Source organism: Orycteropus afer, unplaced genomic scaffold, assembly GCF_000298275.1.
Source record: "Orycteropus afer afer isolate SDZICR_OR568_19922 unplaced genomic scaffold, OryAfe1.0 scaffold00160, whole genome shotgun sequence".
Classification (NCBI taxonomy): domain Eukaryota; kingdom Metazoa; phylum Chordata; class Mammalia; order Tubulidentata; family Orycteropodidae; genus Orycteropus; species Orycteropus afer.
In genome coordinates, this window is record NW_006921747.1 from 193,226 (window position 1) to 220,242 (window position 27,017).

Below are 27,017 nucleotides of genomic sequence, written 5' to 3' on the forward strand. Positions count from 1 at the left end.
AAAAAAAAAAACATAATGAAAGGCTTACTCTAATAGCAATGTGCATTTCTAACTGGAGAGGACGAGACTGGATGCCTTGATATACTAGTTAGATGGTTTAAAAGTTGTCCAGAAGAGAGATGATTGGATGGTTGTAGCTTGGAGGCATGGGCATGGAGTGAAACAGAAGAGACATGTATAGAAGAGAAAATAGACAGGATTTGGGAATGCTTGGGAATCCTAAGCGGTACAGATGTTTAACATGCTGAGCTGCTAATTAAAAGGTTGGAGGTTTGAATCTATCCAGAGATACGTCAGAAGAAAGACCTGGCAGTTTGCTTCCAGAAAATGAGCCATTAAAAGTGCTATGGAGCACAGCTCTACTTTGACACACATGAGGTTGCCATGCATCAGAGTCGACTCCACAGCATCTGGTTTTGGGGAACAATGTCAGGACATGAATCTGGTGTCTGACTGTGCAACATGAGTGATGGAGGTACCAAGCCATGAGGAATGGAGCCATTGCCAAGGAGCTCAGGATCTCTCTGCCTCTGCAGAATAGTGCTGGATGCAGTCCCCAGAGGAACCAAGCTGGCCTATATCAGACATGGCTGTGCTAGGACACTACCTGACAGGCTGATTGAACTATGACAAACCCCTCCCAAGTGCTCATTTTGCACAGCCAGCAGCCAAGGGAGCACAGTGTCTCCAGTTGTACCCTGACATCTGCACCCAGCTGTTCCTCCCCTCAGAAAGTCTCTATCCTGGTCCCTGGCAGCTACTGCGGTGGCAGCTGTCCTGAGCTGCCCTGTGGGGAAGAGATGGAACCGAAGAACAGAGCTTTTCGGTCACAAGATCTTGCTGCTCTTCTCATCTTTGAGCCTTAGTTTTTGCCGCTCAGTTTTCTGAAGACCAAGAAGCCCAGTTTGGTGACTCACCCCTGCCCTTTCTGCAGGCTTGCCTTTTGGATATTTTTAAGCTTGTTAGTGACCTTCTTGGAAAAGAGAACAAGATCAAGGGCAGCAAGCACTGGAGCTTCTACCTGTGAGACTGGCTTCTCTTCTAAACCCCATCAGCTTGTGGATCTGTGGGTAGCACAGTCCCTTCTTAATTTTTTTTTTTTTTTTTAGCCACAAAAATGCATATTCATTATAAGAAATTTGGCTAGCAAAGAAATTTATCTTTCATCTATCTTTCAATCAATCTATCTATATCTATTTATCTTCTATCTATCATTAATGCTAATCTCATTACTAATATGTATTGAGCCTTTATTGTATACTAGTCCCTGTTCTGGAAGCTTGCGATGTATTAGTTACCCAAAAAGACAAGGAACCCTGCTCTACTTCCCTGCTAGTAGGGGACAGGGAGATGGCAAATAAACAGTTCACTTAATAAATAAGTAGATTTTGTAGTATGTTGGAAGGAGTAAGGAATATAGAGATGAAAGAAGTAGACAAGAATAAAAGGAGCTGGGAATGGCAAGTGTCAGGGTAAGGAGTGGCTGTAATTTTAAATAAAGTAGTCAAGGAAGGCTTTATTGAGAAGGTGACACAAACACAAAACCAAACTCACTGCCATCAAGTCAATTCTGACCCCCATTGTGTTTCCAAGGCGGTGATTCCTTACGGCAGTGGATTGCCTCATCTTCCACTGAGCGGCTGGTGAGTTTGAACTGCTAGTCTTCTGGTTAGCAGTCAAATGTCTTAGGCACTGCACCAAGGAGAGACTCTGTTAATTGTGCCACCCATAGGCAACCAAGGGGAAAAAATTTGGTACCTTTTTTTTTAAAAAGAAAACATTATTTTTATTTGCACAGGTAACACACATACATCCTTTTGTTAAAAACTGAATGTTTACCTGGACCACTCCCCTACTCACACTTTATCCTAGGTGCTTTATCAGTTTTCCATTTGGTCTAATCTTTCTTGACATTCTTCTGTTTATTTAAGCGTGTGATGTTGTGGTGACTTATATGTAAAATATCCTACCTCACAGTCTACACTTCGGCTTGCTTTTTTCACCAAAAATCACCTCTCCACATCAGCACATATCAATCTACCTTCTTCTTTTTAAATGCTGCATCATAGTTCCCTGTATCATTTTAGTTATTTCTCTATTGATAGAAATTTTGAATATAGTTTCCTTTGCTGCCACAAGCAGTGCTATAAAGACCATCCTTGATTGGTTTATTCTTATCCACATATGCAAGTAGTTCTCCAACATAAGTAATGTTGTTGTTGTTGTTGTTATGTGCCGTCGAGTCGGCCCCGACTCATAGCGACCCCTTCTTGGGTTTCCGAGGCAGTATCACTACGGAAGTAGGATTGCCCAACCTTCCTTCCGAGGAGTGGCTGGTGGATTTGAACCGCCAGCCGTCTGGTTAGCAGGCAAGTGTCTTAGCCACTATGCTACCAGAGCTCCCAACATAAGTAATAGGAAATGGAATTATTCAAAGAGTGATCATTTCTAATTTAAACAGATACTGCCAAGTTGCCACACACACTCACCCACTTTTGTTTTTTAATGGGACCCCATAGGAGTTACTGGATAGTGGAAATGATTAAAAGCTTGTATGCTAACCAAAAGTTGGAAGATGTAAGTCCACCCAGAGGTACCTCAGAAGAAAGGCCTGGTGATATATTTCCAAAAAATCAACCATTTAAAACCCTATGGAGAATTGTATGGTAGATATATTTACAACAACAACAACAAAAAGAATAGCTGCTGAGGCTGCTTATGTACAACCAAATACCTCATAAGATTTTATTCCTTGGTTTGGAGGTTTCGGGTCATGGTTTCAGGGGACATCTCATTTAATTGGCCTAATAATGTGTTTAGTGCTTGTGTTCTACCTCCTAGTTCATTGGATAGTGCTTGGGGTCTCTGGTGGCATAGTGCATAAGGCATCTGGCTGCTAACCAGAAAGTCAGCAGTTCAAACTCACCAGCAGCTTTGCGGAAGCAAGATGGGGCAATCTACTATGTAAAGATTTATAGCCTGAGAGACGTAGTAGGAGTCATTGTGAGTCAGAATCCACTCAATGGGAGTGAGTTTGGTTTTTTGTGAGAGCAGTCATCCAAGGCACAACAATTGGTTTCATTACCCTGGAGCAACAGAGGAAGGAGGATACGGAATATTTGACTGATTGCCTTCATGACCCAGTGCCTGTTTTGCAATGAGACCAGAAAAACTGGATGGTGCCCAGCTACCATTACTGAACATTTTCATCAGATATTTATGGAAGAATCTCTGATCCAGAGGAGGGAAATTTGTAACAGAATTTCAAATCCTTGTAGACTTTCTGGAGCCATGGGAATAGATAAACCCCTGAAACTACTGCCCTGAGATCATCTTTAAAAGTTGTACCAAAAATGTACCCTGAAATCTTCTTTAAACCAAACAGTAGTTTAGCTTAACTAGTTAAAAACATCTGCTTTGAGCATTATGCTCTTTGAAAAACTACCTATATGGGACCAAAGTGAAAATAGCGACTTGAAAGATTAGATAGCAAGCTCAGAGGGCAATGAGTTTATGTTAATGGAGGAGGAACAACTCTGAAAATGAGGGTGAGGATGGTTGCACAATTTGAAGAATGCAATCAGTGTCACTGAATTGTATGTGGAGAAATAGTTGAATTGGTGTATGTTTTACTGTGTATATTCTCAACAACAACTAAATAAAATAAAATAAAAACAATTATGGAGCACAGTTCTACTCTGACCCACACGGAGTTGCCGGAAGTCAGAATTTACTCCAGGACAACTGGTAATAATGGCATATAATCCGTTTAACCTTAATATATTGAGAACATTTTCTTTGAAACAGGCCTCTCTGGCCTTTGATTGAGGCTTATTGCTTTCTTTCTAGGATTTCTCCAGGCCTCGACCACCCCAGAAAGCACTGCCAGCTAACCCAGTGCCAGGCCGCAAGACCCTCCCAAGGCAAGGCGGCACATCTGCACTGCTGCCCTCTGCTGCTGGCCCTCAGCAGGCTCGGCCGCTGGCAGTGCCTGCCCCAAAGGTGAGTGCAGAGAAGCCTTCAAGCTTAAAGCCAACCGGTACCACAGGGTAGGGGCAGAGGGGGGTGGAGTGTATATTTGAGAAAACAAACTAGTTAATGATTCCTGTGTGGGGTGAACAACCAGCACAAAAGCCAAGGACAGAAGTTTAGCATTCCCTTAAATTAATAGAGTTTTCTGGTTTCATATGAAATCTGTTGTTTTGGGGCCTGAGCTGTGGTGACAGACATATGGGGCTTTAAACCCCATCTGCACCTGACCAGCTGATTGGTGGTAAGCCATTCTCTGCAGTCTCAATTTCCTTAACTGTAAAACAACAATAACCAGCCTCCTAAGGTTGCTTTGAAGGTGAAGTCAGTTAATTTATATATCTCCCTGACATAGTGGTCACTTACTTCTTTTTTGTGGCTGACTTATCCTCAAGTTGCCAGTCCTGGGAGGTGGGTCAGAAAGAGTTATGGTGAGGAAGCTGGCTGACTGACAAACCTGTACTCCCATAAGCCTCTAGGAAATCTGTGGGCTGAGCTATCACTCGAGTGGGGAAGGAAGGAGGGAGGAGGAAGTCTTCAGTTTGTGATGGGGGCACCTACCAACATGCCTCTCAATGAAGGATTAACACAAGCATTGTCCATCTTTCTTCATAGTTAACATATCTGTCTGCCTTCCAACTTGTCAAAAAGCAAGAGCACAGCTTTTCCTCAGTCCCAGGTGCATTAGCTGATATTTCTCTCCCTCCCTTTTCTTCTTTCTACAGTTTCCTGAATACAGATCGCAGAGAGCTGGGGGAATGACTAGCTCAAAAATCTAGACCTGGTTAGGGGGTTTCTCCCTTTCCTTGAGGACTCTGGATGCCCCAGAGGGTCCAGTGGCCATGGAATCTGGAAGAAGCATGTCTGGCCACCCCTGAGCTCCTCCTCCCAGAACTACCACATCTCCAAAAATCTCCTTCTGGTCTCAGTGCCTCCTCAGCTTCCTCAAAGGCCCAGAGGGACAACTATCAATGGAATCAGTGTTGTTTTGTGCAATATACAGTCTAGGGTAGGGAGGGGGAGTGCATCTCCCTCTAGCTTCCCTTCAGTGACCCCTCAGCCCAGAGAGCAATGGAGATGGCTGTCTGAGCTGGTGAGCCCAGCTGGGAAAAGCCCTCTTTAGCCCTTCGGCCAGGATGTGGCTTGGAGAAGCCGTGTCCGTGGGGGAGGGCACACATGAGCACGTTCCATTGCCTCTGTTTTCCTGAAGGTCTCAGGCTGGATGGAAGCTGCCCATCCCTTTTAGCACTGGCACTTGAGGGGTCACATCAGCCACTGCTAGGACTCTGCCCAGGTCTTGGTTGAGTGATCTGAGGTGATGGGTTCTGGCCCCGTGGCTGCATGTGAATAAGTCATGTCCCCCACACTCCTTACCCTCTGCCTCCCCTCTTATCCAGATGGGTCATTCTGACTCAGACAGGTACTATTTGTAGGCAATGCAGACAGCAGGGGGAGCACCAGGCTTGGGCCTCCTCTGAGCCGTAATGCCAGAGGTTGTGACTGTAATTCTTGGTTGCTCTATGTTTTCACTTTTGCACTTCCCAAGTGCCCCATGCTTTTGATTTCTCCTTGGCCCATCTGACCCATTCTGATGTGTGGTGCTTTGGTGAGTGGATCCTCAGCCACCCTTACTTTCCGGTGACCTGGTGCTTGTGACTTAAATCAGGAATCTGCCTCAAGGATTGGCTGCTTGGACATCCTGCTTGGATCCCAAGCTTGTTGACTAGAGTAGACTTGGGGCATGACCTAGGGGTTATAGCTTTATTTTTCATTGTGTCTTATGACTTCAGCAGGATCAGGGTCTTTCTACTCCCTGGCCTAATGATAGGCAGGGCCTACCAAGGAGTACAGCAGGTGTTATGAATGGAGCAGACATCCTAAGAACCCTAGTTATAAGAAGTATCTCTAGTGGTTTGGCCACTGGCTTGTGGAGGGACCAATGCTCTCTGAGCAGAGAGCAGACCTACCTCTAGCCATGGTATTGGGCGGTGGAATCCTGAGGAAAGGCAGCTGTCAACATGGCTGACTTTTAGAGCAGAGGTTCAGCTGGGGCTATCTGCCCTCCAACCCCCCAGGCATTTTAACTTCCATTTCCTTCTGCTCTTTCCTGTTCACTGTTTATTGACCTTCACAGGTCTGAGCAGCTGGGGAATGTACTCCAGTGGATCCCACTCTCCCTCGGGCAAGGAAGGGGGGTTGTGCAGTTGTAGGTGCTCTGCTAGGTAGAACAATTTCCACAAAATAACTGAAGACATTCTCTGGGTGACTGTCTCCCACCCTCAGACAGGTCCTGGGTGACCCTCAGACAGGTGCTGGGTAACACCACCAGAGGGGAACTGGCCTTTCACTCCTTCTGAGGGTTTCCAGGGGTCTCCTCACCTCCTGCAAGAAGATGTTTTGTTCTTGGGAACTTCATTTCAGAGAAGAGATGGAGCTTTTGGCTTCTCAGCCCCCACCCCAGGGCCTCCTTACAGTTCTCTGCACACCACAGGTGCTTAATACATGTTCTTGAATTCATAGACAAGTGGGAGATAGATATGGGATCGCAGGACAGTGAGTTTCTCTGGTGACAATGAGTTTTTCCCCTCTCTCCCTGACATGGGCTGCCCTTGTTCCCCATTCCTAACGTCCACTTCCTTGCTGCCTGATCTGAAGTCAGGGGACAACCTTCCATTTGATCGGTTACCCCAAATGCCAGATGCCTCAAGACTAGGTCCCAGAGGAGTAAGGGTAAAAACACCCACCATTCCCCAAGAAAATAACCCTTAACCCCACCCCCTAGATGTTTCAGTGATCTGTGTGGCTTTCTCCCTCACCTCAGGAGCTGGCAGCTGTGTGGTGAATATGGATGGACACAGCCATGTGGCTGCAGGGTCTTTTGAACTCTCCCTGGAACCACATAGAAAAAAAAGAGCAGGGTTGTCTTTCTGTTGTTGTTTTTACACCCCTCCATCCATAAAATGGTACCATGAACTGGAAGATGATCAGATTTTTTGAATTTGGTAAGAACTTTTGGCAGCCTGGTCTATATCCTGTTTCACACCTGGCTGCGTTCAGAGAGTGGGAAATCAACATACCGGCAATACCAAGGAGGAGGAAGACTCGCCATTATAACATTTTAACAGAATCTTCCTTTTGCCCACCATGCTGTGTTGAGGTATCAGATAAAATGTGCAGATTTGGTTAAGGCGGGACCTTATCCAAAAGGATTATGGCATGGAGAGGAAAGAGAATATTGCAATAGGGGAAGGAGGACTATTGCAATAGGGGGACAATTCAAACCATAAGATCTGCCAGCTTCTCAAAGCTTGTGCAGGAAAGGAGTTTTTCTTTTGTAGGCAGGTCAACAAGACTGGGAATAACTGGGTACAGGGAATGTGTTTCTTGTGCTCAGTGTTTTTTGGGAGGGGTTGTTGAAGAGGGTTTGTTAAAAAATCAGCCAATGAAAACCCTATGGAACCAGTGCTACTCTGAGGCACGTGGGGTCACCATAAGTCAGAATTGACTCCATGGCAACTGTATTTTTATTTTGTTATTATGGGGTTTTGTTTTTTGTTTACTGGCTCAGGCTGAGGTTGAGTCCAAAGGCAGGGTCCTGTGGGGAGGAGGGAAGCTTAACTGAAGTTAAGTCAGTTAACAAGAACTTTGTTCTGATGGCAGTTTAAATCTTTTTAAAAGCTAAATTAGACTCTGACCAGTTTTACAACCCAGTATTGTTTTTCCAAAGCGCCTTGGAGCCATGTCTTTGAAATGTAAACTGTTGTAAGGGTGATGACATTCTTATTGCCCTGTTCTTACAGTCTTCCACTAGGCTCCTGGTTCTAAGTTGCAGCTACCTGCTTGTCTTACTTTTTTTTTTTTTTTTTTTTTTTTTTTTTTTTTCTCTATGAAAGAAAAGGAACCCTGGTAGTGAAACAGTTAAGCACTCAGCTGTTAGCCAAAGGGCAAACTCACCCAGGGGCTGCGAGAGATAGACCTGGCAATCTGTTCCTATAAAGATTAAGCCTAGAAAACCTTATGAGGCTGATCTACTCTGTCACAAGGGATCTGTTTGAGTCAAAATATCAACTCAGCAACTCTCAACAACAACATAAAGGAAAAGCAACAACATAAAAGCTCTTTTCTGCCCAAGCTATGAGATACAGATTTATGGTTAGAATATTCTCTCGATTTAAATCGTCCCTTTCCCCCTATTGCAATAGCTCCTTTTCCTCTCTTGCAATAATCCTTTTGAATAAAGTCTCCTTACCTATGTCTAAGGAGCTCCGGTGGTGCAGTGCCTAAAGCATTTGACTGCTAACCAGAAGGTTGACGGTTCAAACCCACCAGCTGCTCCAGGGAAGGAAGAGGGGCAACCTAATTTCGTGCCTCGGAAACCTAATGGAAGTTGCTATGAGTTGGAATTGACTCAATGGCAGTGGATTTGGTTTACCTATGTCTGCATTTGTTTTACCTTGATGTAGGATGTGCACAACTTGCATTTTTAAATTGGAGAGCAGTTCTAAAGTTAGTGATTGTGTATGTGTGTATACACATGGGTGTGCTGCTGAGCACCCAAGAAAGCTGAGTGTGTACCAACTGGAAAGGTGACCCCGTCCCTAAGGAGAGATTTTGTAGAATTTAAGCCACCACCTCCGGAAGTAACCCCTCTGGCCACCCTCCCACACCACCCACTGTGTTTATGTCTGTGTCTGGGATCCAGGGCAATGTGAATTTCGTTTTTATCTGAGATTGTTCACGGAAACTAGATCCTCTTCTCTCTTGTCCACCTATTAATTGTTTACAATGATATTTGTACATCTATGCAAAATACTTGAATGGGCCATTGTGCCTTTTTTCCTAGTTTGTATTTAATTAAAATAAATTGTCATTTGAAATGTTACCTGGTTTGGCAACTCTTTTTTTTCTTCTTTTTCTTCCTTATGTCCCACTACTGAGGAATGGCACAGGACAGGGCAGTGTTTCATTCTGTTCTACATAGGGTCGCTATGAGTCAGAATCGTCTGGACAGCACCTAACAACAGCAACAACAGCTGAGACTGGATAGGCTCCATTATATGTAGACTCTTTCTCAAAAGGAGAGTTCCCACAGAGACCATCAGTGCAGACTTGTTGTTGTTGTTTGCTGTTGAGTTGGACCCGACTCACAGCGACCCTCCTTGGGTTTCTGAGGCAGTATCACTGCGGAAGTAGATTGCCCAACCTTCCTTCCAAGGAGTGGCTGATGGGTTTGAACTGACAGCCTTCTAGATAGCAGTCAAGTGCCTTAGGCACTATGCTACCAGAGCTCTATAAGGCCATTACGATAAATCTTTAGCCATAGATGGCGTTCCTGGGTGATGCAAATGGTTACCATGCTTAGCTGCTAACTGAAAGGCTAGGGATTCAGGTCCACCAAGAGACCCTTCAGAAGAAAGGCCTGGTGCTCTGCTTTCAAAAACTCAGCTGTTAAAAGCCCTCAGGAGCACAGTTCTACTCTGACACACATGGGGTAGCAATGAGTCAGAATCCACTCAACAGCAACTGATATTGGTTAGCCACAGGAAAGAGCCCCAAAACCAAACCCAGTGCTGTTGAGTTTATTCCCACTCATAACCAAAAAAAAGAAAAAAAAAAAACCAAACTCACTGCCTTCAAGTTGAATGCGACTCATGGCAACCCCTCCTTGGGTTTCTGAGGAGGTATCTCTATGGAAGTAGATTGCCTAATCTTCCTTCTGAGGAGTGGCTGGTGGGTGTGAACCACGTGCCTTCTGGTTAGCAGTCAAACGCCTTAGGCACTACACCACCAGAGCTCCCAGTCCCACTCTTAGAATAGAGAAGAACTGCCTTATAGATTTTCCAAGGCTGTAATCTTTACAGAAGCAAACTACCACATCTTTCTCCCACGGAGTGGCTGGTGGATTTAAAGCATCAGTCTTTCAGTTAGCAGCCAAACACTTAACCATTACACCACCAGGACTCTTTCCAGCCATAGAAAAGCCCTGTGTTTTCCCATGACAGTAGAGGGGGCTGGTTTTCTTTGCACCTGTACACAGGCTGGTCTAGTATAATTAGGTCTTGGATCATTAGAGGCAGAATCACTCTGGGACTTACTGATGAGTTTTTCTTACCCTACACAATTGGGTTTAGAAGAGATCTGAGATGCTCTGTTCACCTCCTCATATTGTTGGGGATCATGTAACGCAAAGGTTGAGAATTGCCCACCGTCTCTGGGGCCGGTTGGGCAGACCAGGGACCAGTGTGCTTTCTGATAAGAAAGCCTTTGGTAATAACACAGCTTTCATTCATTTAGTGCTTCCCAACCCACCTTTTGTTACCTCCTTTGATCCTTACCTCAATTCAGAGGTTTAATAAAAGAGATGGAATAACAGTATCTACCATAAGAGGTAAACTTTACTGAGCACTTAACCCATGGTAGGCACTTTGCTACCTTCTTTACATTGGTTATCTCATGTATTCCTCACAAAAACCCTGGGAAGCAAGTCTTTGATATCTATCATGGTTATGAGGTTGCCTGGAGGTTCAAACCCACCAGCCACTCCTTGGAAGGAAGGTTGGGCAATCTACTTCTGTAGTGATACTGCCTCGGAAGCCCAAGGAGGAGTCGCTATGAGTCAGGTCCAACTTGACAGCACATAACAACAACAATAAGGATAACAAAAGGAGCTCTGGTGGTGTAGTGGCTAAGGCATTTGACTACTAACCAGAGGGTTAGAGGTTCAAACCCACCAACTGCTCCTTGGAAGGAAGATGGGGCAATCTACTTCTGTAAAGATTTACTGCCTTGGAAACCCAATGGGGGTTGCTGAGTCAGAACTGACTCGATGTCAGTGAGCTTCATTTGGAAGGATGCCAAAAGCATCAAAACACAAATGTGTTGGCTACTGAAATGATTGCTTATGAAATTAGTCCTCACTCAAACATCCCATCTGCTTAATGCCCTCATCTACTCCAGCCATTGTGTCCACACTATTGGCAAGTCTCTGGGCTGATAGCCATACATTGGTCAGCAGCATGATACACAGAGCCTGCTTGGACAGACCAGGGTTCAAATCGCAACTCTGCTTCTTACTAGATATGTGAACCTAGGCAAGTTCAGAACTCAGAGTCTGTTGTCTCTGTATAATTGGGGTGATAACCACTTCAAGTGTTGTGATAATCCATGAAGCACTAAGCACCTAACACTGCCTTGCACAGGTTGCATGCTCAGAAACTTGACTAAATTAGGTTTTGTGTTGTTGTGCTTAATATGCCAAGGTTCCATTAAGATCTGCTTTATACTGATCACAAAGGAGCTCTGGTGGTGCAGTGCCTAAGGCATTTGACTGCTAACCAGAAGGCTGGCAGTTCAAACACACCAGCCACTCTGCAGAAGGAAGACTGGGCAATCTACTTTATAAAGGTTTACCACCTTGGAAACCCAAAGTGTGTCACTATGAGTCGAAATAGACTCAATGGCAGTGAGTTTGGTTTTGGTTTTGTGCTGAGAGCCGGCTCCATGAGAGTATGGGCATGGAAGGACTATTTGGAACGGTATTGTTCCTTTCGCCAAAAAGTATCTTTTGAGTGCCAACTATGTTCTAGGCACAAAGTGCCATAGAGCTTATGTCCAGACAGGGAAAACACAGATATATCCTAAGAAAGCAAATGAATAAAGTAAGATCATGCAATCGGGAACAAGATTAGTCCTTTGGAGGGGAATGTACCCTGGTGGTTGAGAAAGTAGGCCAGACATGATCTTTGATGCTTCCTGGCTGTGTGACCCTGGGCAAATTACTTAACCTTTCCTTTCCTCACATTTGAGGATGAAAATGTATCTTTTTTTTGAGGATTTAAAGAGAATTCACATGAAGCACTTTGCACTATGCTTGAAACCTAGTAAGGGCTCAGCCATTAACAAGGGTTAGTGTCTTCAACATCTCCATTCCAGATAGCTCTCCCCATTCTAGGGAGGGAGTAGCTTGTGGAAGGCACTGTGAGGACTCTCTTGGCAACCACTCTCTCCTTCAGAGAGTCCCTGGGTGGTGCAATGGTTAACATGATCGAATGCTAACTGAAAGGTTGGAGTTTGGAGTCCACCCAGTGGTACCTCAGAAGAAAGGCCTGACAATCTCCTTCTGAAACATCAACCACTGAAATCCCTACGAAGCACAGTTCTACTCTGACACACTTGGGGTCACCATGAGTCGGAGTCAGCTCAGTGGCTAGTGGTTAACTAGCATACCCCTTCAGAGAAAAGGGATGAGCCCTCCAGCACTAGAGGAACCACTTTAAACACTCTGTGTCTAAGGAAGGACAAGACACACATATCAAGTAAACACACTCTGAAATCTTTATTCCTGACCTCGCACCATACTCCAGGCCCTCAGCTTATTTCCTTCCTCAAGGTCCAAAGTGTTGCATTGATTTTAATTACAGACAGAAATCCACATTGATTAAAAACTGAGAACTCGAGGCTGGAGGTGCAGGGAACCTGTTGTTCAAGCCTAACTAAGCTCCTTTGGACCTGAGCTTGGCTATGCTTAGGACAGGGGATGTACACTCAGGGTGCAGGTAAGGGGTAGTACGGGTGAAGCTCTGCGCCAACCAGAGGGTTAAGGATCAAAACTATCCTCTTTACAGCTATCCTTGCTCCCTCACTTTCCAATAGTCCTCACACTACCCTTCACACTCACCGCTAGAAAAAAAGATGGGAAGGAAAGGGGTATCAATTATATCTCTCTCCAGCTGTTCTTGCTTTTTGGATGCCTCTGCCCAAATGTGAGGAGACCAAAGGCAGTCCCCACAGCAGGTGGAATTGAAACAGTCATGGCATACTGCCTCCCAGTGTGGACAGCTCATCACTGGAGTTGGGGATTTAGTAGCAATCTACTCAACAGCCAGAGTGCATCTCATGCCAAGCCTGTGCCCCCACTTGGACACTGAAGTTCAAAATAGATCCCATCAGCCAAGCTTCTGAGACTGCAGGGCAGAAATTACCCCGGAGCCCTTTTGCCCAGGTTCTTGGTGGGGGCCAGAGTAAGCAAATAATTTAGCCTTTGGTTTCTTCTAGAGGGCTTGTGTCTGCTTTCTGCCAAATCCTAACGTTGCTCCTCTCATTTCCTCCCACCTCTCCAAATCATATTTTGGTTTTACTCCTCGAGGGAAAGGAAAGTGTATTCTGGCCAATTTAGCTCAACGTGTTGTTGTTGTTGCTATGTGCCGTCAAGTCAGACCCTACTCATAGCGACCTCTCCTTGGGTTTCCAAGGCGGTATCACTACGGAAGTAGATGGCCTAACCTTCCTTCTGAGGAGTGGCTGGTGGGTTTGAACCACCAGCATTATGGTTAGCAGTCAAGTGCCTTACACACTGTGCTTCCAGAGCTCCTAGCTCAATAGCCAGGCCATTTCTAAGAGCAGAACAGTTGCTGTTCTCTTTCCAGAGTAAGGCCACATGAAACACTGGTGTGGCCAGCAGAGCTAGGCTGTGAAGCATCTTTTGTTGTTATTTGGGGTTCTAAAATCATTATCTGAATGTCTCGGGGACTGACTCCTTGGGATGTCAAGAGGGAGGGAGAAGGTATGTAGTGGGGTCAATGAAAACAAAGATGCTGACTTCCAGGCTGAGTTCTTGGGGAATGGGCTGGTCAAAATTTTTCCCTGAGACATCAGATGTCTTTCATAGTAGGATCAGCTGAGGTCTTGCTTGTGTCTCCAGAGAAGATATGGAAAAGGCAACAAGAAACATTATGTTAGTTTCTCTGTAAGCTCTGGAAAAGGAAGCAAGCCATCACCTCTCTGAGCATCTGGGAGCCAGCTGCACCTCATCCTTGGGTTCCTTAGGAATCCTAAGAACAAGATTCAATCTCAGCATGAGAATTATTAAGGATTTCCTGACAACCAACCTCTCAGGGAAGTTCTCAGACTCTGCTACATTCAACCGGTCAATTTCTGTCCTCTTCCCAACAACATATGCAGCCAGGCATGGCACCAAGGGGAAAGTGGGAAGAAAGGTCCAGGGGACCTGCTGGCACCAATGTAAACTAGTGTTATTTGGTCACTGAGGCTATGTTTCCAGAAAGTTCTGCCAGCACCCCTCATTTAGTAGGGGTTTTTCTCCTGGAAACAGTGATGAGGTATAAATGCAAGTCTCAAGGGAAGATAGTCCATTGGTAACAAGCAATGCAGTTGTGCTGAAAATAACCAGGTGGTTCTGAAATTGAGAAGTCAGACTGGACCATAGGGCTTGACCTCTCCCTCATGTGTTCCAAGTGTTAAGAATGGATTATAAATACTTTGGGCTTCTCTTCTGGAGATGGGGTGCTAGAGAGTTCCATATTGTTCACAAGAACATTCTTATCTTCCAGTCTAATGACGGTGGGCTCTGGGGTGGCAGCTGGTGTTGGGGCCGGGTTTTTATGCATGTGGGGCAAGCTGGCCGAGCTGATATCCAGATCCTTGAAAGCATGAAGCATGAACACACCCAGGATGATGGTGACAAAGCCAGAGAGGGTGCCCACAATGTCCACGGCAGACATGCTGTGCCATTCCTTGAAGAGGATGATGGAAGAGGTAACCACCACTGTGGTGAAGAACACATAATAGATGGGGAACACCAGGGAGGTATTGAAAATGTCCAGTGCCCTGTTGAGGAAGTTGACCTGAGTGCTGAGCGAAAGTGCCAGGATGAGGGATAGGATGTAGGGGAGGGGATGTCGCACGACCGGCAACCCCTGGAAGAAGTTCTTAATGGTGATGCCCAGACCCTTGACGGCAGACACAGAGAAGGCCCCAATCACAGAGCAGATGATGATGTAAACCAGGATATTCCTCTGCCCATAACGTGGGGCAATGACAAAGATGAGGATGAGGCAGAACACCAGCATAAGCACAGCAAACACGATGAACCCTTTATGAGGGGAAGGAGAGAGAGAATCTGAGCTTTTAATGATGTGCTTCACATTACAGTCGGTCCCATATCCATGACAATAGGATGTAGCATTAAGTGCTTGGATTCCAGAGTCAAACATGGGTTACTTTTCTACCTTTACAACTTTTAGATAAATTGGGCAAATTTCCTCATCTGAAAAATAGGACATTCCTCATAGGGTTATTCTGTGAGATTGAATGAGATGATACATTTAACATTACCTGGCAAATAATAAACAATAAATGGCATCTGCATGTATCAGGCCAGGAAGTCTTTAAGCCTTGCTAACAAGTACCAGCCCACCAAGTAAGTTTCTTTAGCTTGCTGTCTCCCCAAACTGGCAACACCTGAGCTAGACAGAACCCAATCAGACCATCCAAATGTTCCACCTCCCAGTGCTTCCCTGCTCATGGGTGCTGGGAGCCCACCTGTGTCCTTCATCTTGGAAGCCATCTCAGTGACCGTGGTAACCTTCTCTTCCTCGGGGGCATGTATCACCATCACTGTGCTGCCAGTCACACAGATCACACAGCCAAGCTTTCCCAGTAGATTCAGAGTCTCTCCCAGGAAATATGAGGAGAGGATGGCACTGCACATGGAAATAGGAGAAAGTGATTAAACCAGTCATGCCTGTTGCAGGGTCCTAAAGGAAACAGAGGCTAGGCAAGCACTCACAGGGAATAACCAATCAGGACTCATCACTCTCTCACATGGAAGCTTTTCCCTCAAACACATTTGAAATAGAATGCCAGTTTGGGAAGGTGTGGTGGTTAAAGTTGTATGCCAACTTGGCTAGGCCTGGTTGAGTGGCTGGGCAGCTGGATGTAGTATTCCTCATGATGAGACTGGTAATCAGTCCATGGTGGAATCTACTGTGAGCAGCTGAGTAACTGGCTTTGGGTATGTGGTCCACTTCCCATATATAAGTAGCAGCTTTGGGAACAATCTCTAGCTTATGGCATGCTTGGACCCTGCATGTAGCCGTGTCATTGTTCAGCAGCCTGCCATACTCTGCCAACCTTGGGACTTACAATGGGCTTAAATTAATGCCCGCCATGTGGTTTGGTAACATCGGGACTGTGCCTTTTATTTGTCAACCTTGGGCTTGGCAGCCTTAGCAGCCAGCAGCTGTCTGAGTGAAGAAATGCCTCTAGATCTAGTGGGCCAGGAACAGGAGGCAGAGCTGGACCCCAAAGTTGAAGGGCTTTCACTCAGCTCCTAGAGCCTGGCACTTTGAACTTGGACTTAAAGCCTCCAAACTGTAAGAGAATAAACTCCTGTTTGTTAAGGCCATCCCATTTGTGGGAATTATTCTTGTCAGAGTGGCACTAGGTAATCACAACAGAAGGGTTATAATGTGTGTGCTGGAGGAGCTGAAATGAATGTGGGTTTCTTCCATATTGCAGACTGGAAGTATCCTAACACATAAGAATTGGAGACCCCTCCAAAGCACTTGTCTAACTTCTACTCATGTCTACCCAAGAATACATCATTTCTTAACATTGCTGACAGATGGCTTTCAGCCTTGGCTTATACACTTCTAATAGGAAACCCACCTCTTCACAGAGCAATGGAATGCACTGCAGTTTCACTGTAATCAACCAACAATATACCAAGCATCAGTTGCTTTTGAGGTGACATCAACTCATGGTGAACCTTCATGTGTGTCAGAATAAACTATACTCTAGAGTTTTCAATGGCTGATTTTTCAGAAATAGATCTCCAAAGTCTTGCTTTTGCTTTTTTATTTTTGCTGGGTGGGTCCAAACCTCCAACTCTTTGGTTAGTAATCAAGCATGTTATTGCACTGCCCAGGGACTCCAGGCCACTAATACACCTCCTGATAATTTCTACTCGCTGTCCCATTTCTGTTCCTTGGGTTCTACTGACCAAATCTATTCCTTCTTTCATTTGTACATGTCAACAGGAACAACTACCCCACCACAATGACATTAATTACAAGCACTATGTCTTGAGCATATATTATACAACATGTACTATGCTAGAAACTGAAGGAACTCTGGTGGTACAGTGTGGTTAAGCACTCAGCTGCTAACCAAAAGGTTGGCAGTTCAAACCTACCAGCTGCTCCATAAGAGAAAATGTGGCAGTCTGATTCCGTAAAAGATTACAGCCTTGGAAACCCTATAGGGAAGTTCTACTTTGTCTTATAGTGTTGCTATCAGTCGGAATCAACTTGATGCCAATGGGTTTTCAATGGGTCCTCAACTCACTGCTGTTGAGTCAGATCCAACTCATAGCGACTCCTCCTTGGGTTTCCAAGGCAGTATCTCTATGGAAGTATATTGCCCAGTCTTCCTTTTGAGGACTGACTGGTGAGTTTGAATCTCCAGCCTTCTGGTTAGCAGTCAAATGCCTTAGGTACTACGCCACCAGAGCTTCCTCAACAGGTCCTAGAAACTTCATTTATTATCTCACTAACATCTCATAACTCTTTAGTGAAGTTCAAAATACTATCTCCATTTTATCAAAGAAAAACAGAATTTCAACTGGTAAGTAGCAGACCCAGGATTTGAACCCAAGTTCTGTCTAATTATAAAGCCTATAGTTGTTCCTCTACACTTCATTGAAGAAAGTTCTTATGACTTCTTGAGCCTTCTCTTTGCTGGGTAAAATGCTTGCAGTTCCTTGCTGCTACTCAGCAACATGATTTTCATTTCTCTCATATCCTCCAGATGAGCCAGCAGAGGCGAGTGATGAAGGGAGGTAAATATGGCAAGTCAGGTATGATCATGGGTTCATGCTTCTGTTTCTTTACAGAGGTGACACTGTTACAGGGCAAAGATCTATAGACTGAACAGGGACCCAATTAAGTTTTAAAAGTCCTGGTTAAAGACAGCAAGAAGACGGGATTAATGTCTAAGCTCCCTTGTCTGTCTTTCTCTAAAACTACCCAAAGCATTTAACCCATAATGCCTTGTTCAAGAGAGTCTGATGGTATTAGGATAGGGATTAGGCAGTGATCATACCCAGAGTACTCCATACCTCTCCCAATTTCCCAGGAGTGGGAATTTGTAAACTAATCAGATATGCGATAATGTTATCAGAGATAATTGAGATCAATTATGCCAACTGTGCAAATGTAAGTCATGGTTCTACTTGGTGTTTGACAGGGTAGATGTTGCAAAATGGTCATCAAGACAGTAAAACAAACAGAGGATGTGGTTGGCTAGGATTTTCCATAGTTCTAAGGTTAACAACAACAAGGTTAGGCCGGAGTCCCTGGGTAGTACAAATGGTTTATATGCTTCACTGCTAATCAAAAGGTTGGACGTTCGAGTCTACCTAGAGATGACTCAGAGGAAAGGCCTGGCAATCTACTTTAGAATAATCAGCCATTGAAAACCTTCTGCAGTATGTAGTACAGTTCTAGTTTGACATACACGGGGTGGCAATGAGTCAGAACTTACAGGATGGCAACTGGTTAAAGTTAGGGCAACAATCAGAGTCTGCTTCAGTTGGGCTTTCAGGGAACCCCACAGATGAAGTGCTCTGACTTTGTAGCTCAGGAGGGCAGTGGCAAGCACAGGCATTTGCTATCATTGACTTGTAAACTATCAAATGTTTTTTGAATGCTCAAGGAGTATCATAGCATAGTGTGGCTAAGAACACAAACTCTGGAATCAGACTGCTTGTGTCAGAATCCTGACTTAAACACTTTGAACCTGGGTGACCTTGGTTGGCCAAGTTACTCTCTCAGCCTCAGGTCCTACCTACTTTCTAATTCATAGGGTTGTTGTGAGGATTAAATGAATTAATACATGGAACACATTTGGCACATAAACAAGCCCTCAGTATACATTAGCTGTGGTTATTTTTTATAGCAGTGCGGTACTCTGTCTGCTCTGTGCATTGCTTCATTTAGTGCTTGAAACAACACTCCCTGGTAGCATACATTAGCTTTCTCATTATGAAGACGGGGAAAGTGAGGCATGTTGTTATTGTTAGATGCCTTTGAGTGAGCTCTGACTCATAATGACTCTATGTACAACAGAATGAACAATGCCTTGTCCTGCATCTTCCTCTCAAGTTTTACCATGCTTAAGCCTATCATTGCAGCCACTGTGTCAGTCAGTTTAGGGTCTTCTACTTTTTCACTGACTCTCTACTTTACCAAGCATGATGTTCTTCTCCAGGGACTGGTCCCTTCTGACAACACAACCAAAGTACTTGAGACAAACTCTGGGCATTTTTGCTTCTAAGGATTTGTTCATTCTTCTGGCAGTCCATGGTATTTTCAGTTTTCTTTGCCAACACCACAATTCAAAGGCATTGATACTCTTCTTCTGTTTTCCTTATTCATTGTCCAGCTTTCATAAGCATATGAGGCAATTGAAAATACCATGGCTTCCATTAGGCTCACCTTAGTCTTCAAAGTGACATCTTTGCTTCTTAATATTTTAAAGAGGTCTTTTGCAGCAGATTTGCCTAGTGTAATATGACGTCTGATTTCTGAACTGCTGCTTCCACGGTGTTGATTGTGCATCCAAGTAAAATGAAACAACTTACAACTTCAACATTTTCTCCATTTATCATGATGTTGCTTATTGGTTCAGTTGTGAGGATTTTTGTTTTCTTTATGTTAAGGTGTAATTCATACTGAAGACTACAGTCTTTGACCTTTATCAGTAAGTGCTTCAGACCATCTTCACTTTCAGCAAGCAAGGTTGTGTTGTCTGCATATTGCAGGTCATAAATTGTTCTTCCTCCAAATCTGATGCCAAGTTCTTCTTCACATAATCCAATTTCTTGGATTATTTGCTCAGCATACAGATTGAATGTGTGGTGAAAAGATACAACCTTGATGCACACCATTCCTGATTTTAAACCATGCAATATCCTCTTGTTCTGTTTGAACAACAGCCTCTTGGTCTATGTACAGGTTCCTCATGAGTACAATTAAGTGTTCTGGAATTCTCATTCTTCCCAATGTTATCTATAATTTGCTATGATTCACATATTTGAATGCCTTTGCATACTCAATAAAGACAGGTAACCATCTTTCTGGTATTCATTACTTTCAGCTAAGATCCATCTGAGATCAGCAGTGATATCCCTTGTTCTATATCCTCTTCTGAATCTGGCTTGAATTTCTGAAAGTGCCCTGTCAATTATTGGTGCAACCATTACAGAATTATCTTCAGCAAAATTTTACTTGCTTGTGATATTATTGACATTGTTTGATAATTTCCACATTCTGTTGGATCACTTTTCTTTGTAATGGGCAGAAATATCAATCTCTTCCAGTCAGTTGGCCTGGTAACTGTCCTGCAAATTTCTTGGCATAGACAAGTAAGTTCCTCTAGTGCTGCATTTATTTAAGGAAACATCTCAACGGGTAGTCAGTCAATTCACAGAGGCTTGCTTTTTTGCCAGTTCCTTCAGTGCAGCGTGGACTTCTTTCAGTATCATTGGTTCTTGATCATATGCTACGTCTTGAAATAGCTGAATATCAATCAATTCTTTTTGGTACAATGACTGTATTCCTTCCATCTTGTTTTGATGCTTCCTGCATCATTCAACAGGAGCTTTATTTTGCCCATGTTGTTGTTGTTGTTGCATGCCGTCGAGTCAGCTGACTCATAGTGACCTCATATATAAAAGAATGAAACACTGCCTGGCCCTGTGCCATCCTCACAATCCTTGCTATATGTGAGCCCATCATTACAGCCACTGTGTCAATCCATCTTGTTGAGCATCTTTCCCTTTTTTGCTGACCCTCCACCTTACCAAACATGATATCCTTCTCCAGGGAATGGTCCCTTCTGATAACATGACCAAAGTAGGTGAGACGAAGTCTGGCCATTCTTGTAACCAAGGAAGATTCACATATTCGAATGCCTTTGCATAGTCAATAAACACAGGTCCATTCTGGCTGCACTTTTTCCGGGACAGATTTGTATGTTCTTCTGGCATGGTACTTTCAGTATTCTCTGCCAACACCACAACTCAAAAGCATCAACTCTTTTTGAGTCTTCCTTATTCATGGTCCAGCTTTCACATGCATATGAGGCTATTGAAAATACCATGGCTTGGGTTAGGTGCATCTTACTCTTTAAAGAAACATTTTTGCTCTTCAGCATTTTAAAGAGGTCTTTTGTAACACATTTGCCCAGTGCAATGCGACATCTGATTTCTTGACTGCTGCTTTCATGGATTCAAGTAATAGGAAATCTTTGACAATTTCAATCTTTTCTCCATTTATCATGATGCTGCTTATTGGTCCACTTGTGAGGCTTTTTGTTTTCTTTATATGTTGAGTTGTAATCCATACTGCTCTGGTAGCATAGTGGCTAAGACACTTGCCTGCTAACCAGATGGCTGGCGGTTCAAACCCACCAGCCACTCCTCAGAAGGAAGGATGGGCAAACCTACTTCTGTAGTGATACTGCCTCGGAAACCCAAGGAGGGGTCGCTATGAGTCGGGTCCAACTCGAAGGCACATAACAACAATAACAACTACAATCCATACTGCAGAGTACAGTCTTTGACCATCAGTAAGTTCTTAAAGTCATCTTTATTTTCAGCAAGCAAGGTTGTGTCATCTGCATATCGCAGATTGTTAATGAGTTTTCCTCCAATCCTGATGCCATGTACTTCTTCATATAGTCCAGCTTCTTGGATTACTTGCTCAGCATACAGATTGAATAAATATGGTGAGAGGTTACGACCCTGATACACACCCCTCCTGATTTTAAACCATGTAGTATCCCCTTGTTTTGTTTGTAAGACAGCCTCCTGGTCTCTGTACAGATTCCTCATGAGCACAATTAAGTGTCCTGGAATTCCCATTCTTGTCAATGTTATCCATAAATATCCACACAGTTGAGTGCTCTTGCATAGTCAATGACACATAAGTAAACATCTTTGTGGTATTCTCTGCTTTCAGCCAAGGTACATCTGACATCAGCAATGATATCCCTCATTCCAGGTTCTCTTCTGAATCCAGCTTATTTTTCTGGAAATTCCCTGTCAATATATTGCTGCAACAATTTTTGATATTGTCAGCAAAATTTTACTTGCATGTGATATTAACAATACTGTTTGATAATTTCCATATTCTGTGGGATCAACTTTCTTTGGAATGAACACAAATATGGCTCTCTTCCAGTCAGTTGACCAAGTAACTGTTTTCCAAATTTCTTAGCATAGATGAGTAAGTGCTTCCAGTATAGCATCTATTTGTTGAAACATTTCAATAAGTATTCTACCAATTTCTGGAGCCAATTCCTTGTGTTTTTTTTTTTTTTTTACCAATTCCTTCAGCACAGTTTTGACTTCTTCCTTCAGTACCATTGGTTCTTGATCATATGCCACATCCTGAAACAGATGAACATCGACCAATTCTTTTTGGTACAGTGACTCTGTGTATTCCTTCCATCTTCTTCTGATGCTTCCTGCATCATTCAATATTTTGCCAATAGAATCTTTAAATATTGCAACTCAAGGCTTGAATTTTTTCTTCAGTTCCTTCAGTTTGAGAAATGCCAAGTATGTTCTTCCCTTTTGGTTTTCTACCTCCAGGGCTTTGCACATTTCACTATAATAATTGACTTTGTCTTTCTTGAGCTGCTCTTTCAAATTTTCTATTCAGCTCTTTTATCTTATTATTTCTTCCATTTGCTTTAGCTACTCACCTTCCAAGAGCAAGTTTCAGAGTCTCTTCTGACATCTATTTTGATCTTTTCTTCCTTTTCTGTCTTTTTAATGACCTTTTGCTTTCTTCATGGATGATGTTCTTGATATCATCCCACAATTCATCTGGTTTTCAGACATTGGTGTTCAATACATCAAGTTTATTCTTTAGATGGTCTCTAAATTCAGTGGGATGTAATCAAGGTTTTGGCTCTTGTGGACTTGTTTTAATTGCCTTCAACTTCAACTTGAACTTGCATATGAGCAATTGATGATCTGTTCCACAGTCAGCTCCAGGCCTTGTTTTGACTGATGATATTGAGCTTGTCCATTGTCTCTTTCCACATATGTCATCAATTTGATTCCTGTGTATTCCACCTGGTGAGGTCCATGTGTATATCCACCATTTATTTTGTTGGAAAAAAGGAATTTGCAATGAATAAATCGTTGGTCTTGCAAAATTCTATCATGTGACCTCTGGCATCATTTCCATCATGTATTTTCAACTACCAGTGATTCCTCTTTGTTTCCAACTTTCCCATTCCAATCACTAGTAATAATCAATACATCTTGATTACATTTTTGGTCAATGTCAGATTGCATAAGTAGGTAAAAATCTTCAGTTTCCTCCTCTTTGGCTTTGGTGGTTGATGTGTAAATTTGAATAACAGTAGTATTAAATGGTCTACTGACAGCACTGTACTTCAGGATAGATCTTGAAACATTCTTTGTGACAATGAATGTGACATCAATTTGTCATTCCTGGCACAGCAGATCATATGATTGTCTGATTCAAAATGGCCAAAACCAGTCCATTTCAGCTAATGCCTAGGATATCAAACTTTATGTGTTTCATTTCATTTTTACAACTTCCAAACTTTCCTAGATTCATACTTTTTACATTATGTGCTTTGATTATTAATGGATGTTTGCAGCTGTTTCTTCCCATTTTGAGTCATGCCACATCAGTAAATAGAGGTCCTGAAAGCTTTACTCCATTCATGTCATTAAGGTGAACTTTACTTTGGGGAGGCAGCTCTTCCCCCAGTCATATTTTGAGTGCCTTCTGACCTGAGAGCTCATCCTCTGGCATTATATCAGACAGCATTTCAGGGCTATTCATAAAATTTTCCTGTAAAATATCAGACAGTGTTACACTGCTATTCACAAGGTTTTCACTGGCAATTCTTTGAGAAGTGGATGACTGCTTCCTTCTTCAGAGTCTGTCTTAATCTGGAAGCTCCACTGAAACCTGTCCAAGTGGACCCTGAAATAACAGTAGCATAGCCTTCAGCCTCACAGCAACATGCAAGCCACCACAGTACAACAAACTGACAGACTAATATTTTGCCCATAAAATCCTTCAGTATTGCAGTTTGAGGCTGGATTTTTTTCTTCAGTTCCTTCAGCTCAACTTGAGAACTTGATGGCAGTGAGTTTTGTTTTTTGGGTTTTTTTTTTTTTTTCCTCTTACCTTCAGCTTAAGAAATGCTGAGCATGTTCTTCCCTTTTGGTTTTGTAACTGCAGGTCTTTGCACATTCCATTATAATATTTACTATGTCTCCTTGAGCTGTCCTTTGAAATCTTGTGTTCAGCTCTTTTAGTTCATTTTTTTTTTTCCATCCACTTTAGCTAGTCTGCACTCAAGAGCAAGTTTCAGAGCATTTTCTGACATTGATTTTGGTCTTTCCTTCCTTTCTGTCTTTTAAATGATCTTTTGCTTTTTTCTTCAGCTTCAACTTGAACTTGCATATGAGCAAATGATGGTCTCTTCCACAGTCAGCTCCTGGCCTTGTTCTGACTGATGATATTGAGCTTCTCCGCTGCCTCTTTCCACAGATGTAGTCAATTTGATTCCTGTGTATTTCATCTGATAGGGTCCTCATGTATAATCACCATTTATGTTGTTGAAAAAATGTTTTTGCAAAGAATAAGTTATTATTCTTGTAAAATTCTATCTTGCAGTCTCCAATGTCAATTCTATCACAAGGCCATGATTTCCAACTAATGACATTTCTTCTTGGTTTCCAACATTCACATTCCAATCACCAGTTATTATCAAGAAATCTTGATAGCATATTTGCTTAATTGCAGACTGCAGAAGTTGGTAAAAATCTTCAGTTTCTTCATCTTTGGCTTTAGCAGGTAGAACAAAAATTTGAACATCAGTAGTATTAACTGGTCTTCCTTGTAGGCATATTGATATTATCCTATCACTGACAGTATTGTACTTCAGGATTGATATTGATATGTCCCTTTCGAAGATGACGAATATGATGCCATTCCACTTCAATTCATCATTCCTGGCATAGTAGACCATATGATTGTCTGATTCAAAGTGGCCAATATCAGTCCATTTCAGCTCACTAATGCCTAGGATCTCAATCTTTATGCATTCCATTTCATTTTTAACAACTTCCAATTTTCCTAGATTCATACTTCATACATTGCATATTCTAATTATTAATGGATGTTTGCAGCTGTTTCTTCTTATTTTGAGTTGTGCCACATCAGCAAACGAAGGTCCTGAAAGCTATACTCCATCCATATCATTAAGATACTGTACTTTGAGGAGGCAGCTTTTTTCTACTTGTATTTTGAGTACCTTGCAACCTGAGAGGCTCATCTTCTGGCACTATATCAGACAATGTTTCACAGCTATTCATAAAATTTTCTAGTACTATATCAGACAAGTTTACACTGTTATTCATAAGGTTTCCAGTGGTCAATTCTTTGAGAAGTGATGACCCCTTCCTGAAATCTGTTCACCATGAGTGACCCTGCTGGTATTTGAAATACCAGTGGGATAGCATCCAGCTTCATAGCAACATGTGAGTCACCACAATATGACAAACTGGCAGAGGAGTGGTGGGAGGCTTAGAGTAGGTAAAATGACTTGGATATGGTAACATAACTTCAGGTAGTATAGCTAAGACTAAAACTCAGATGGTGTTAATTTAGGGCTTTTGCTCTTGACTTGTATGCTTCTCCTACTGTGGTACTAAAATATCACCATGAGACACTCAGCCTGGTAGCAATAGAAGATCTTCCAGTGGGTTTAGGGCTTGTTCTGTCCTGTCCTCCTGTTTTCCAGACAGTTAAGGGGATGGTAGGGTAGTGGGCAACAAACAATCCAAGGATCTAAAGCATTGACCAGCACCCTGCCACTTTCTGGGACCCAGGTCCATGATTGTCAAGTGAGGCATTTTGACGCCACTTGGCAGTTCCAGGCCTCAATCAACTGATAACAAGAAGGAGCCAGAAGCAGCTAGAGAGGAGATGATGACCTTATGAGGACACTCAGTGCTCCCAGAGGTGTGACAACTGTTGCAGGAGCAAATGCGTAAGCCCCGAAGTTGGCAACTTCTCCAGCAGCCACTAGAAAATTAAGGGAGAAAAGATGTTAGTGTGGCTCAGATGCACCATCTTCAGCACAGATAATAATCTGAGTAAAGACTCCTTCATTCTATGCGCACTCATTTGCAGAACCCCAGACAAGAAATCCTTACAATTCTGATCCTGATACACTCTCTCTGGAGGGTCTGATCAGACTATTTTCATCAAATCTTTCCATTTTAAAGATGGGATAGCTAAGGTCCCAAGTCCAAGTTCACATGACAAATTTGTGGGCAGAAATGTTCTTGTTCTTCAGGTCTCTGGGCTGCCAGTCCAGGTACATTTAATTGTATCTCATGGACCCCCAATGGTTTGGTCTGAATCTTTAAGGTCAGTTCTAGAAAGTGCTAATGATCAAATAAAAGAGACAATTACATTTATTGGCTTTCAAAGCTCTAGTGGCATAGTGTCTAATGCATTTGATTGCTAACCAGAAGGCTAGTGGATCAAACCCACCAGCCACTCCTTGGAAGGAAGATTGGGCAATCTACTTCCATAGAGATACCATCTCAGAAACCCAAGGAGGGGTCGTTATGAGTTAAGATCAACTCCACAGCGTGAGTTTTTGTTTAGGTACCCATTGATCCACAGACTCCTCTTTCCCAGGGGAACTAGCAGGCAGTTTCAAAAAACAAGCAATTTGTTAGCAAAAGTCTGACATTTCTAAGGAGGCTAAATTCTCCCCATTCTAGTTTTCAGTTTGCAAACGCTTGCAGATGCCTTTTCTGCTTCACTGCTGGTAGAAAAAAAACCCAGATCTTCTCTTTGATAGCAGGTAAGGATGTGACAGCTCTGGCTAAAAACAGGATCAAAATTTGACTTAAAGGATTATAAATAGAAAGCTGGCCAATTTGTTATCTAAAAAAAAAAATCAGAGATCCGGCAAGATGGCAGACTAGGCAGAAAGACTGCACAGACCCCCTTCAACAAAGAAAAGGGAAACCAATTAACACAGACACAGAAGATAATCCTGGACCCCTGAGCCTTAAAGGGAAGGATATACAAGTGGACTAAACCCCAACT

The 27,017-nt window shown here is 43.1% G+C and overlaps 2 protein-coding genes across 2 annotated transcripts in view; one reads left to right on the forward strand and one right to left on the reverse strand.

The window, feature by feature from the left end:
• Positions 1-4,808, forward strand: part of ADAM19 (ADAM metallopeptidase domain 19) — a 127,189-nt gene extending 122,381 nt beyond the window's left edge. The window contains exons 22-23 of the mRNA XM_007946396.1: positions 3,850-4,002; positions 4,755-4,808. Of these exons, the coding sequence (XP_007944587.1) occupies positions 3,850-4,002; positions 4,755-4,808 (207 nt within the window). The remainder of the gene's footprint in view (positions 1-3,849; positions 4,003-4,754) is intronic.
• Positions 4,809-14,285: 9,477 nt separating this feature from the next.
• NIPAL4 (NIPA like domain containing 4) overlaps positions 14,286-27,017 on the reverse strand; it is a 33,180-nt gene continuing 20,448 nt past the window's right edge. The window contains 3 exon segments of the mRNA XM_007946434.1: positions 14,286-14,920; positions 15,370-15,530; positions 25,886-25,976. Coding sequence (XP_007944625.1) covers positions 14,286-14,920; positions 15,370-15,530; positions 25,886-25,976 — 887 coding nt within the window.